Source organism: Pinus tabuliformis, chromosome Q, assembly GCF_031772625.1.
Source record: "Pinus tabuliformis cultivar Carrire ecotype Pingquan chromosome Q, CPIR1, whole genome shotgun sequence".
Classification (NCBI taxonomy): domain Eukaryota; kingdom Viridiplantae; phylum Streptophyta; class Pinopsida; order Pinales; family Pinaceae; genus Pinus; species Pinus tabuliformis.
In genome coordinates this window covers 942,188,777-942,201,484 of record NC_142296.1, presented here as the reverse complement: position 1 = coordinate 942,201,484, position 12,708 = coordinate 942,188,777, and the positions used below count along the sequence as shown (strand labels likewise).

The 12,708-nt window shown below is 39.4% G+C and overlaps 1 protein-coding gene across 1 annotated transcript in view; it reads left to right on the top strand.

The window, feature by feature from the left end:
- LOC149222569 (Transducin/WD40 repeat-like superfamily protein) overlaps positions 1-12,708 on the top strand; it is a 416,287-nt gene that overhangs the window by 154,093 nt on the left and 249,486 nt on the right. Inside the window, exons 5-6 of the mRNA XM_089385511.1 lie at positions 558-641; positions 775-867. Of these exons, the coding sequence (XP_089241637.1) occupies positions 558-641; positions 775-867 (177 nt within the window). The remainder of the gene's footprint in view (positions 1-557; positions 642-774; positions 868-12,708) is intronic.

Below are 12,708 nucleotides of genomic sequence, written 5' to 3'. Positions count from 1 at the left end.
AAAAACATTAAAGGAGAGTTATACAAGTTGATTAAGTAAAAAGAAAATTGATTGGCCGATGCTTGCTGAACTTGTTTTTCACCTAATCATTTGCGTAAGGTTTGTATTTTGAGTGATCATGTGTGCAAGCGACTGTGATAGGTCAAACCTAGCTGAATGAGAAGTTTTTGTCTTTGCTAAGTACTCGATATATTTCTTCACGTATTGAAGATCATAAATAAAAGCATTTGAATCTATATTAGATTTTGAAGGGTAGCTGGATCATCTCATTTCTTCCATCACAATGTTTCTTCTGTCACATTGTTTTCTAACAAAATCTCCTTATAATGATTAAGACTTGCACACTATTCAAAATCTTCACTAGACATGTTTTCTTATGTATTGACATCGTAATCATTTCATATATGTGTGTATTAATTTATATGACATATTTCAATCTCTTGCATTTTTCTACCTAATTCTAATTCGTACTGTATTTAGATTATTTGGCTACAGTTGGCAGGCAACAAATTTTCTTTAGATTGATCCTATTAACCTTTCTCTCTGTATTCTTATAGAATGTTGCTAGATGTGCAAGATTTAGTCCAGATGGATGTTTCATGGCAACAGGGAGTACTGATACATCAATTAAGCTGTTTGAGGTGTGCATTTCATTTTTAATCCTGTTTTTTGCTACCTATTTTTTCATGCTGAATAGGATTAGTTAGGTGTGTAAATAATACACAAGCTCTGATTGATTGACAATAGTTGTTATGTTGGTGCCTTTCCATTTAGGTTGCAAAGGTTAGGCAAATGCTGATGCCAGATGCAAGTGGAAGGGATGGACCTCTCCGGCCTGTTATCCGAACATTTTATGATCACATGCAAGTGCGTGTTCATCTTGTTGAAATCTTATTCCTGCATAGCATCTATTTTGTTCTCATTTCAATACAAATTTCAGATGCTTTACTAGTCATTCCTTCTGTGTTACATGCATTTTTCGAAATTCAATTTCTAGCTTTGACATTTTCCTATTGAAGTAAATTTTTGGTAATTGATATGGTGAGAATTATTTTCTTTCAAAGTTGATTTTCCTTGCAATCTAGTCAGAGAATCACAACCTCCAGGAAATATTATAAACTTCAATTAGAAGTTTTTATCAATTTTCTTTGTAAAAATGAGATCTTTGAAGTACTTCACCCTTGAACAAATCCTACAATTGGAATATAGTTGACCTGCTTATGCCAAATGGAAAACTATGAACAAACTTACTGTTATCACCCAGAAATTCCTTTCTGCGAGAATTGAATCTGCATAACTAATAGGTGTAGAGCCACCGCCACCTTGCTCTGAACCTGTCTCACGTTGTGTTGGTGCTTTCCAACCATAGGGGGGTCTCCCTAAATGGTTTCAAGGTATTGAACTATATATCAACTAGTGAAATTTAAAACTAGTAGTAATATGTTGCTGTCCTGTAAAAATCCAATAAAATCAGCCAAAAAAAAGTGGGCGGTAAGATAATGGGGATGAAAAAAGATGCAAACCATGTTTAGTGCTTAAAATAAAATCTAACAGAAAAAAATTATTTTCTGTTCTGTGCTAAAATAGTGCAAGACAACAAGCAGAAATACACTCCAATCTGTTGAAAACCTGTGGAAATCGATGGAAATGATGCTCACTAAAAGTGGGCATGGTAACCAATGGAAAATAAGATGCATATCTGATAATAACTTTGTGAAAACAGTAATGAACAACAAATTGTACTTGGCTTTCTTTATGTAGGAAATTACTAACTAAATGTTGTTTTTACTTTTTTATATGTTTTGCAATGCATGGAATTTCAAGGGAGGTGTATAACTTCTTCTGGTTTCTGCAATAAGAGGGCAAAATCCAGCAAGATAATATTGTTTTTAATAGTAAATTAAAGAAACTAAAACAGTATGACTAATGTATATTTAACCTAAATGTTGGAATGCATGGAAATCAAGTGATTTAATTAATCTATTTGAATGGTGAAACAACCACATAAATTGGGTGGTGCCTTGTATGAAATTGAAAATGAATGAAAAGCAGGGAAAACAATTTTTTTTGGTTCTTACTAAACATGCTATAAAAGCAATTGAGGGTCTATGAATTGTAAAATTTCTTACACAACTAAACACAAGTAATGGGTGGCAAGACATAAATCACTCTCAAAGATGTCAGCGAAGACAAGATTATTCAATTTCTTCACTTCATATGGGATTGGAAACAATCACAATAATGATTGTGGAGTCATTCAATCAGTGCTTGCACTCTATTGCTAACTCTTAATCACAATCTCTCTAGAATAATAATGAAGCAAGGAGGGAAAGAAGAAAGCACTGATGCTTTTCTCTCTTGTAGAATGATTTAAAGGAATGGAGAAAATCGACAATAAAATGGTTTTGTGACCCCCTCATATAGTATGAGGTATTTGATCCAGTTGAAGGCCCTACCCATATAGGTTATTGTTAAATTTTAGATAACAATGGTATGTTCTATGCTTTAGCACTATTTACTTCAATGTTCCTTATCAGCCCAATGACAATTTCCAGTGATATCCAGTAGCAATCACATTAACTTAAACACGTTGACAGTAAATGCAGATATAACATAAAACCAGTGTAGAAGACAAGTCAAGACAAGAGGACACAAGATATGGCGGATGTCGGGGACAAACCCTAATGTGGGGAAACCCTTCGATCAAATATTCTTATTATTCTTCAATAGTTCAGTAGAGAGAGAGAGTATAAATATCAAATTAACTTGCCCAAAACAGTCCTATCAAATCAGCAGTCGACAACAGTCAACTGCAGCCCTAACCAGAAAGTCAACGGTGGTCAAAGCAACTCCAAAATGTCCTTCAAGCAGCTCGGTCAACAGCAGAAGAATTCAACCTTCCAAAAGGGTCAAGGTCAACCCAAAAACAGTATGGTCAACCCATTCAAACTGTAATTTCTGCAGTCAAATCAGAAAGTCAATGCTGAAGTCAACTCAGTCAAACTGTCCCAATCACCTTGAAAACCATGGCAATCAATGCAGCTTTCAGAAATCAGAATTCTGCCCTCCAGATCGAAGTCAACGCATGGTCAAACAGTCCAAGTCAACACTGGTGAACCCTGCCCTGTTCCCTGAAAATTTTGGCCTCCAAAACAGTCAAGAAATTCGGCCTCCTTCCACATGTGCGAAGAAGAGAGAGGCTGTCCTTGATCTGTACAAACCAATCAAGAAATGAGAGAGATGATGTGATGTGTTGAGATGATGATCAAATGAGAGAGAGGTCACTTCTATTTATACACTTCGTTGAGGGTGAGGAGACACATCCATTGGGCTTCATGAGCCTACATTTGACTGAGGCCGACCTTGACAATTTGTGCATGAGAAAGAATAAATTCAAAATTCCATTTCTGTTTGTCAGAATGAGATGATCTTTATATCAAAATTGGACCTCTTGAAAAGAGGAATCCAATGCAATAATCATCTCCATCATATGAGCTGTCCTAAGGTGGAATTTGGCCCTAGTTGCCAATTTTAACACTCCCTCTCAACTAGGGAGAATTCCACCTGCCAATCCAACTGTCATCATGCCATCCTGTCATCTTGTACCATCCCTGTCATCACTGCCCTACTCTGCTCTACTCAACCATGAAGTAATAATGAAGAAGTGATCGAGAGTGAGTCATAAGATCATACCACTCTCCACTGACAAAAGTTAGTCCTTGATCCCAGATCAAGTTGTTGAACCACATGCATCCTAGTCATATGGAGTACGACAATACATGATGCGTCCATCGGTAGTGCTATGGTCCCTAACCATCTTTTCCCAACTCATTGGCCAGATGAGAGGTACTTCCCATGAGTCCTAGACTCTATGGGTAAGATGTGTGACGGGGCATCAATAGGACAAAATGAACCACTCATCCTACTCATATGCCATAGGAGAAGGTGAACCACTCATCCTATACATATGTCAATCGTAGGGGAAGGTGAACCACTCACCCTACATGCATGTGTCCGGGTAGGGGAAGGTGAACCACTCACCCTATACACATGTCAACCATTATGCGGTATCATAGGGGAAGGTGAACCACTCACCCTGTAGCCAGCACATCGCTAGGGGAAGGTGAACCACTCACCCTATGGTCGCTCATAGCTCCAAGAAGTACCCCAAGCCCCCAGGATCTCTGAGAGCTTTGTGTCCAACTCATACGGGACCCTCATAGGAGGGTAATTCCATGACTCCAAGTCTCTCTCGGAAGGTTAAGAATATGATCTTCCCTAAAGGCTTCGTGAGAATGTCTGCGCCCTGCTCATCTGTTCTAATGTGTTGGAGCCTTATTGCTCCCCGTTGTACCATATCCCAGATAAAGTGGTACCTGATATCAATGTGCTTGGAGAGGTCATGGAACACAGGATTCTCTGATAGGCGAATCCCACTTTGGTTGTCGCAAAAGATCACGGTGGTATCCATCACATGCTCAAATAGCTCACTGAAGAGCTTCCTTAGCCAAACAATTTCACAACAGGCCATACTCGTAGCAATGTATTCGGCCTTGGCGGTGCTTAGTGCAACCGATTTCTGCTTCCTGCTCATCCAAGATATAGAATTGGGCCCCAAAGAGAAGCAACACCCAGACGTGCTCTTACGATCCACCACATTGCCTGCCCAGTCAACATCTGAATATCCATGTAGCCTCAAATTTCTGACAGTGTATCTCAGTCCATAGTGGATTGTGCCCCAGAGTTATCTCAAGAGATTCTTAGCAGCAATCCAATGAATGTGATGAGGCTCGTCCATATTTTGACTCAACGTATTCACAACGAAGCATATGTTAGGAGGGGGGTTGACCAAGAACATCAGGGCGCCCTCAAGTTGCCGATACTTGGTATGGTTCTCTAATCTGGGCAGCAGGGCCCAACAACACTTCCACATAGCTTCTTAAAGTTGAGTTCCATCGGAGTAGTCACGGACTTGCAATCCACCATCCCACATCTCTCAAGTAGCTTCACAATGTATTTTCCTTGAGAAAGGAAATTCTCACTTGGCTTTTGCCAGACCTCCGACCCTAGGAAATAATGCATCAATCTTAGGTCCTTCATCTGGAACACGAAAGCCAACTCCCTCTTGCATTGATGAATGAGAGGGTCATCACCTGTCAGAAAGAGATTATCCACATAAAGGACCAGAATGAGAGGTTTGTCCTTTTCAACTTTGAAGTATAGGTTTGGGTCAGCATCTCCTTGTAAATCCCAACTTCAAAAGATAGCTATTGATCCTCTCATACCATGCCCTAGCGGTTTGCTTCAACCCATACAGGTCTTTCTTCAACCTACATACATGTGTCTCACGATCTTGAACCTCGAACCCCTCGGGTTGTTTCACATATACTTCCTCCTTAAGCGAACCATGCAAGAAGGCAATTTTGACACCCATCTTGTGTAGGTTCCTACCTTGTGAAGCAACAAGGGCTATAATCGAACAGATAGGGATTGCGTTACCCTATCCAGCTCTCCAGCTCTAATCTGTCCCACGAAATCTCCCAGCATCAACCTCTCTCTCCCAGCGTCAGCCTATTTGGCCCAGCGTCAACCTCTCGGGGCTCTGCGTCTCCCACACTGGCCCTCCTTAGGCTCTGCGCAGCTCCTGGCTACCTTTGCGTGGCCTCTGGCTACTTCTGCGTGGCCTCTGGCTGCCTCTGCGTGGCCTCTGGCTGCCTCTGCGTGGCCTCTAGTTGACTCTGCATCAACCCTCTCCTGGCTTCTGTGCTGATGCTCTCGGTACTATCTTTGCCTCTCTGCTACTGTATTCACTGCCCCTCAGCGACAACTCTGATCACTCCGTCGATTTCCTTAGCAAGCCCTGCCCCAGAAAATCGAATTCTTGATCAGCTTGGTGTGTTCTCCAACTGAACGTCAAGCCTCCTCTTATACTTTTCTCGTTGGTCCATCAATGGTCGAGATTAAATCTCTAATCAACGGCTAAGATTAGATTTGGCTTGATCCATGACTTTCGGATCATTCTAACTCAGTTTTATATTGATTCACATTAATATTTTATTTTTCCTAAGTTTAGACTTAAGAACTCCATTAAAAATATTAATTATTTTAATATCTCCCAAACTGGTTAGATTCTGCCCAAACCATTTCTGGGTCCTGGAGATCTCATGTGCTATAGCCTCTCCACCAATTTTCGTGGCTAGAGCACATTCGACGCTACCCCTAATCAACATTCCTTTCTTCCAAGATGCATCTAGTTTGTTTTTTTCTTTTCTTTCGGCACATGAAAATATAAGGGACAACCAAATATTCTAAAATGAGAAACATCAGGGTTCTTACTGGTGAAAAATTCTTCGTGTGTCTTGAAGTCCAAGGCTTGATGTGGGCAATATGTTTTGGACATACATGACGGTGTTGGCAACTTCTCCCCATAAGAACTTCAAAGACCTTGATCATGTAGCATAGCACGAGTGGCTTCTAAGATGGTATGATTCTTCCTTTCGGCAACACCATTTTGTTCAGGAGTATATGTAGTAGTGGTCTCCCTCTTAATGCCAGCTTCTCTAAAATAGTCTTTGAATTCATTTGACTCACATTCGGTACCATTATAGGTCCTCAATATTTTGATCTTTTTCCCTGTTTGATTCTTGACCAAGGCTTTGAAAGAGTAGAACCATTTGAATACTTCATCCTTAGAACCATTTGAATACTTCATCCTTGTTCTTTAAGAAATAGATCCATGTTTTGCGAGAGAAGTCATCCACAAAAATAACATAGTACAAATATCCACCCAAAGATGTCACGGGCAACATACCTGATAGATCTAAATGGACCAATTGAAGAATATCGGCGGTTTGAGTTTCACTAGAGGGGAATGGTCCCCTTGTATGTTTTCCAACTTCACATCCCTGACAAACACCTTCATGATTTAAGTTGAATTTGGGCATACCTTTGACCATCTTCCTTATATTAGGTAAGGCTTTGAAATGAAGGTGAGCAAATCTCCGGTGCCATAATTCGGATTGAAGAGAAATATCACAAGTCATTGCTCCCAACAAACTTCCTTCCAACCTGATAAAGACCTTCAACCCTGAATCCAAGAGTGAATGCATCTCTTGGGTTCCTTTTCCAAACACGAACCTTCCCATCAACGAATGTTATCTTAAAACCTGTATCTTCCATTGCAGAAATAGAAACCAAGTTCTTTTTAACATCAAGTACATATAGTACTTCTTGTAAATGAAGAGTTTGACTTTGATTTAAGTGAAGAGTAACAGTCCCAATTCCTTTCACGGGATAAATGGCATTATCCCCAAGTATAATCTCCATGTTCATTTTTTTTTCAACCATGTTTGAGAGGGCCTCCTTGTACCCAGTGAAGTGCCTTGAGGCACCACTATCAATCAACCAATGATCCAATGTTTTCGGAGGAGAGGCAGTGGTGAGGGAAAAAATAAGATAAAATTCTTTTTGCTTTACAACAATAACTTCTTCATACGTGGAGTTTTTTGACTCCTTGGGAGGACAACCATTTCCATTTTGAGCAGCGGGAGAATTCCTCCTTCCTTTGTTGTTGAACCTATTGTTCCTTTGATTGCCATTGCCCTTGAAGTTGTTGTTATTGTTATCAGCATCTGTAGGAGTATCCTTCTTGTGAGGACACTGTCTAGTGAAGTGGCCGAACCTGTTACAATTGAAGCATCTTCCTTTTCTTCCTTCTTTGAATCCTGGCTTGAACCCTTGTCCTTGATTCCTTGGACCAACATTGTTCCTCCTCTTAGAATGAGCAGAGAAGGCAGTAGGATTGTTTCCATTTGAGGGCTTGTTTCTTTCCATCATCCTTATTTCTTCTTGAGTGCATCCAGCCAATAATTCATCAAATCCCGGAATCCTGTCATTGTTGAGGATGCTAGTGTTGAACACATCCCATTCTCTTGTAAGGCCTCCAAGTGCAATAAGTGTGAGCTCCTTGTCACCAATGATTTCTCCAATAGATAGGAGATCATTCTTGATCTTAGTAATCCTCATGAAGTAGGATTGGATGGATTCTCCTCTATCCATCTTGATGTCTTTCAACTTGTTCTTGAGAAAGGGAACTTGATTTGCATTATTTACTTTGAACATCCCAACCAAATAGTCATACATCTCCTTAGATGTTTCCAAATCAGAGATATAGACAACCAAATGCTTGTGACTAGAATTAACAATATTTTTCTTAGCTTTAACCTCACCTTTCTTGTTCTTTGTTTGTGCAGTTGCAGATGCATTTGAAGGAGGCTCTGCTATTCGTCCACATAGTCCATGGCATCATTTTCTTCTAATGTCAAATCTAGAGTCATCTTCCATTCATGATAGTCGGATTTGTCCTTGAGCTTGTCCTTGGATTTGAAGAAAGATGTAGTCGTCATTGGCACTAGTTCCAAGTCCTTGTCCAACAACTTCTCTTAGTGATTGCTTTGTTTCACTCTTGCTTGGGCTTTTTCTTCATCGGAGCTCTGATACCATGTTAAATTTTAGATAACAACGGTATGTTCTATGCTTTAGCACTATTTACTTCAATGTTCCTTATGAGCGCAATGACAATTTCCAGTTACATCCAGTAGCAATCACATTAACTTAAAAACATTGATAGTAAATGCAGATATAACATAAAACAAGTGTAGAAGACAAGCCAAGACAAGAGGACACAAGATATGGCAGATGCCAGGGACAAACCCTAATGTGGGGAAACCCTTTGATCAAATCTTATTATTATTCTTGAATAGTTCAGTAGAGAGAGAGTACAAATATTAAATTAACTTGCCCAAAACAGTCCTGTCAAATCAACAGTCAACTGTAGCGCTAACCAGAAAATCAACGGTGGTTAAAGTACCTCCAAAATGTCTTGCAAGCAGCTTGGTCAACAACAAAAGAATTTGACCTTCCAAGAGGGTCAAAGTTAACCCAAAAACAATTCGGTCAACCCAGTCAAACACTGCTGTAATTTCTACAGCCAAATTAGAAAGTCAACGCTAAAGTCAACTCGGTCAAATTGTCCCAATCACCTTGAAAACCGCCTTTAGAAATCAGAATTTTGCACTCTAGATCAAAGTCAGCACATGGTCAAACAATCCAAGTCAACGTTGCCCCGTTCCTTAAAAATTTCAGCCTCCAAAACAGTCTCGAAATTCGGTCTCCTGCGACACGTGCGAAGAAGAGAGAGGTTGTCCTTGAGTTATACGAACCAATCAAGAGAGGAGAGATGTGATGCGTTGAGATGATGATCAAATGAGAGTGAGGTCACTCCTATTTATGCACTTCGTTGAGGGTGAGGAGACACATCCATTGGGCTTCATGAGCCTACATTTGACTGAGGCCGACCTTGACAATTTGTGCACAAGAAAGAATAAATTCAAAATTCCATTTCTACTTGTTAGAATGAGATGATCTTTATATCAAAATTGGAGCTCTTGAAAAGAGGAATCCAATGCAATAATCATCTCCATCATATGAGTTGTCCTAAGGTGGAATTTGGCCCTAGTTGCTAATTCTAACAATTATGCTATGAATGTTGATTTGGGGTGGCATCGGATGTGCTCTAGCCACGAAAATTGGTGGAGAGGCTAAAGCACATAAGATCTCCAAGACCCAGAAATGGTTTGGGCAGAATCTAACTAGTTTGGAAGACATTAAAATAGTTAATATTTTTAATGGAGTCTGTAAGTCTAAACTTAGGGAAAATAAAATATTAATGTGAATTAATATAAAACTGAGTTAGAATGGTCCCAAAGTCATGGATCAAGCCAGAGCTAATCTTAGCGGTTGATTAGGGACTTAATCTCGGTTGTTGATGGACCAATGATAAAAGTATAAGAAGAGGCTTGAGGGTCAGTTGGAGAACACACTGAGGGAGACAAGTCAGTTCGATTTCTGCAGTGGGGTTAGCTGAGAAATTCGAACTAGTGGTCTGGAGAGTAGCAGGAGGCAGCTAGTATCGAGCAGAGATTCAGGATCAACAATAGAAGATCAGTGCAGAGGCAGGAGAGGTAGACGCTGAGGCAGTTGGAGTCTGCGCAGTCACTAGAGGGCCTGTGTGGGTGACGTAGAGAGGCCCAGGGCTGACGCAGAGTGTCTGGGAGCTACGTAGAGGTCAGCCAGGCTGACACTGGGACTGGGAGAAGTGTTGGAGAATTTTTCTCTCTGTTGGGTAAACCAGTTTGGCACCCGGTTGTACTTAAGAATTGCCGAATAATAAAATCCTCCCTTGCTGCACCGATTTTCCCACATTAGGTTTTTCCGGGGACTGTTGTCCAAAATATCTGTGTCGATGTGTTGATTCTTGTGCATGTGTTTGTTTCTGTATTATGGTGTGATATCTGCAGCAGAATTTATTTTAATGTTTATTGAAGGAATTTAATAAATAACTCATTGGAAATAAGTAGGCAAAGTAAATTAGATGTTGCAGTGATAGAATTTTCACAATGAGTATAGTAGCAATTGAGCTATGGTTTGTTATATGAAGGCCTATGTATTGATGGTGGTCATTCAATTGACATTATCTTTATTCATGACATAAATGTGTAGGTTTGTTTGATGGAGCATTATGGTTGACTGGGGGAGGGATTATGGTTTGTGCACACACTTTCCTTGACACTTACCTTGTGACTCTTTTGACAACCTTTCGGTGGGTGTTGAGGTGTCTGTTTACACACTTGTTGACTATTGTTGCATCCATGTAGAGCACATTTCCATGGGGTTAATGTTATTATTTCTTCTTTAGAACGGTACCTTGAGTATATGATGCTCATTATTCTCATTATTGGCATGTTCACCAATGTTCATGTGTATTATCATGGAATGCGTTTCTCTTGCACATAGCTTTATATTAATATAGCTTCCAAAGGGCCATAGTAGTGAATGGTACATGGTTCATCTCCACTTGATGGTGTGATGCCATAGATGATATTAGTTCTTTTGACAATGATGTGGCATGATTTGAGTTGTTTATTGCTTAGTGGAGTAGGCTGCTCCCTTTGTTAACATTTTGGTGCTGTCGCTGGGGGTGAAGTTTATTTCTTGGAATTTTGTAGTTTTTCTATGTTTGGTTTGGTGAGCATGTTATATTTTAAGATCTCTTGCTCACTTTGCCACTTTATGAAGGAATGAGGCCCTTGTTCCTTGAATATTATTGAAGATGTTGTTTATAAAGGTGAGGACGTCCAACAAGCTTGAAGGCATTGAAGGATCACCTTGGTGACTACACAATGTTGGGATGAGGTATGATGGTAATGCATTTTTCATATTCAATATCCCCTTTCCATATTGCAGATTTTGTAATGTCCCCATTTTTGTTTCCCTTATGATGCGACAAGGACGAATTTTCAGGGTTGGTGACAGCTTGGTCACGGGAGTGAGATTTCATTATCAGTGGGCCCGAATGGTTTTGGAGGAGGCTTACGGGGTCCGACTTAGTTCGCTTGGCATAATTCATCATTAGGGTCAATTATGCACAACTTTTTCTTGGTTCTGCTGCATTCTGACAATTCTCATAAAATGGGGTTATTATTGAGCATATCTTAATTAAATACGCTTAAGGTGTCATTTTGGGAGGAGTATTTGATGAAACACCTTAGTGTAATAGCTCGTTGGAACTAGAACGAAGAGATCTATAGGATGGGATGGTGAAAAGTGACTTTCAGTGGCTGGAGAGATCATAGAGGAAAATTTACCATTTTCCTATATTAAAAGTGACTTTAATTAGTCACTAATTAAATAAAAAGGGGGAAATGCTTAAAAATTCCATAAGGGGAAAATTGACTTAAATAAAATAAAATAAAAGTCACTTAAATAAAGTAAATGGGAGAATCTTCTAGAATGGAAATAAAATAATAAAATAAAGTGCTTCTAGAAGGTTGGAGAGGGATCCATTAGATCTATAAAAGGAGGGGAAACAAATCATTTGGGACATCTTAGAGTTGAGTATTTTTCTATTGGTGAAGGTTGGAGAACTTGGTTCTCAGCTTGAGTAGCCCCAAGATGAAAACCCTTGGGTATTTCAGTGAGAATGGATGTAAAACTATCTCATCCCTGGGTGAATTCATCTAGAATTCATAGGTGCACTTATATTGTTTCTAGTTTCAGTTTTGGAGGCTAGCATTAGCATTGTAGCATATATTTTGGGTGGCCATTATCTTAGCTATTTCTAGCTATGCTGTACTGGCATATATTCTTATTAATATAATAACGCTGAGTTCATATATTGTTCCAACATTTCTGATTGATTCTCGTGTTGCAAGATTTTTATGAAATGGCCTTGTATTTATTATTAGTTTATTGTAAATCTGAATTAATTGCTGGCAATATTTTCTACAAATTTTATAGTGTTTTTGAACGTATTTCCCATTGCAATATTGCTAATATAAAACCCTCATGATTTTAATGAAAATATCCATTTGGGATATTACAATGGTATTAGAGCTGGTTTTCTTGCCTGCCTGAGGGTTTATTGTAGATTGATTTTGAGTTAAGTCTGTGTGATTTTTTTGGAAGTGTCGAAGCTAATTGTTGAAAGTCCTAGAAGTGCCAAATATTTCAGAAGGTCCAAGTTGTTATTAAGATCGAAGTTGTTAAAGGTATCTGGCCGAGTTGATCGTTTGAAATATCTGCGGTTGTGGCCAGGTTTATCAATTTATGGAGCATTGCAATATCACCATCAAACTGATAAAAGTTTTG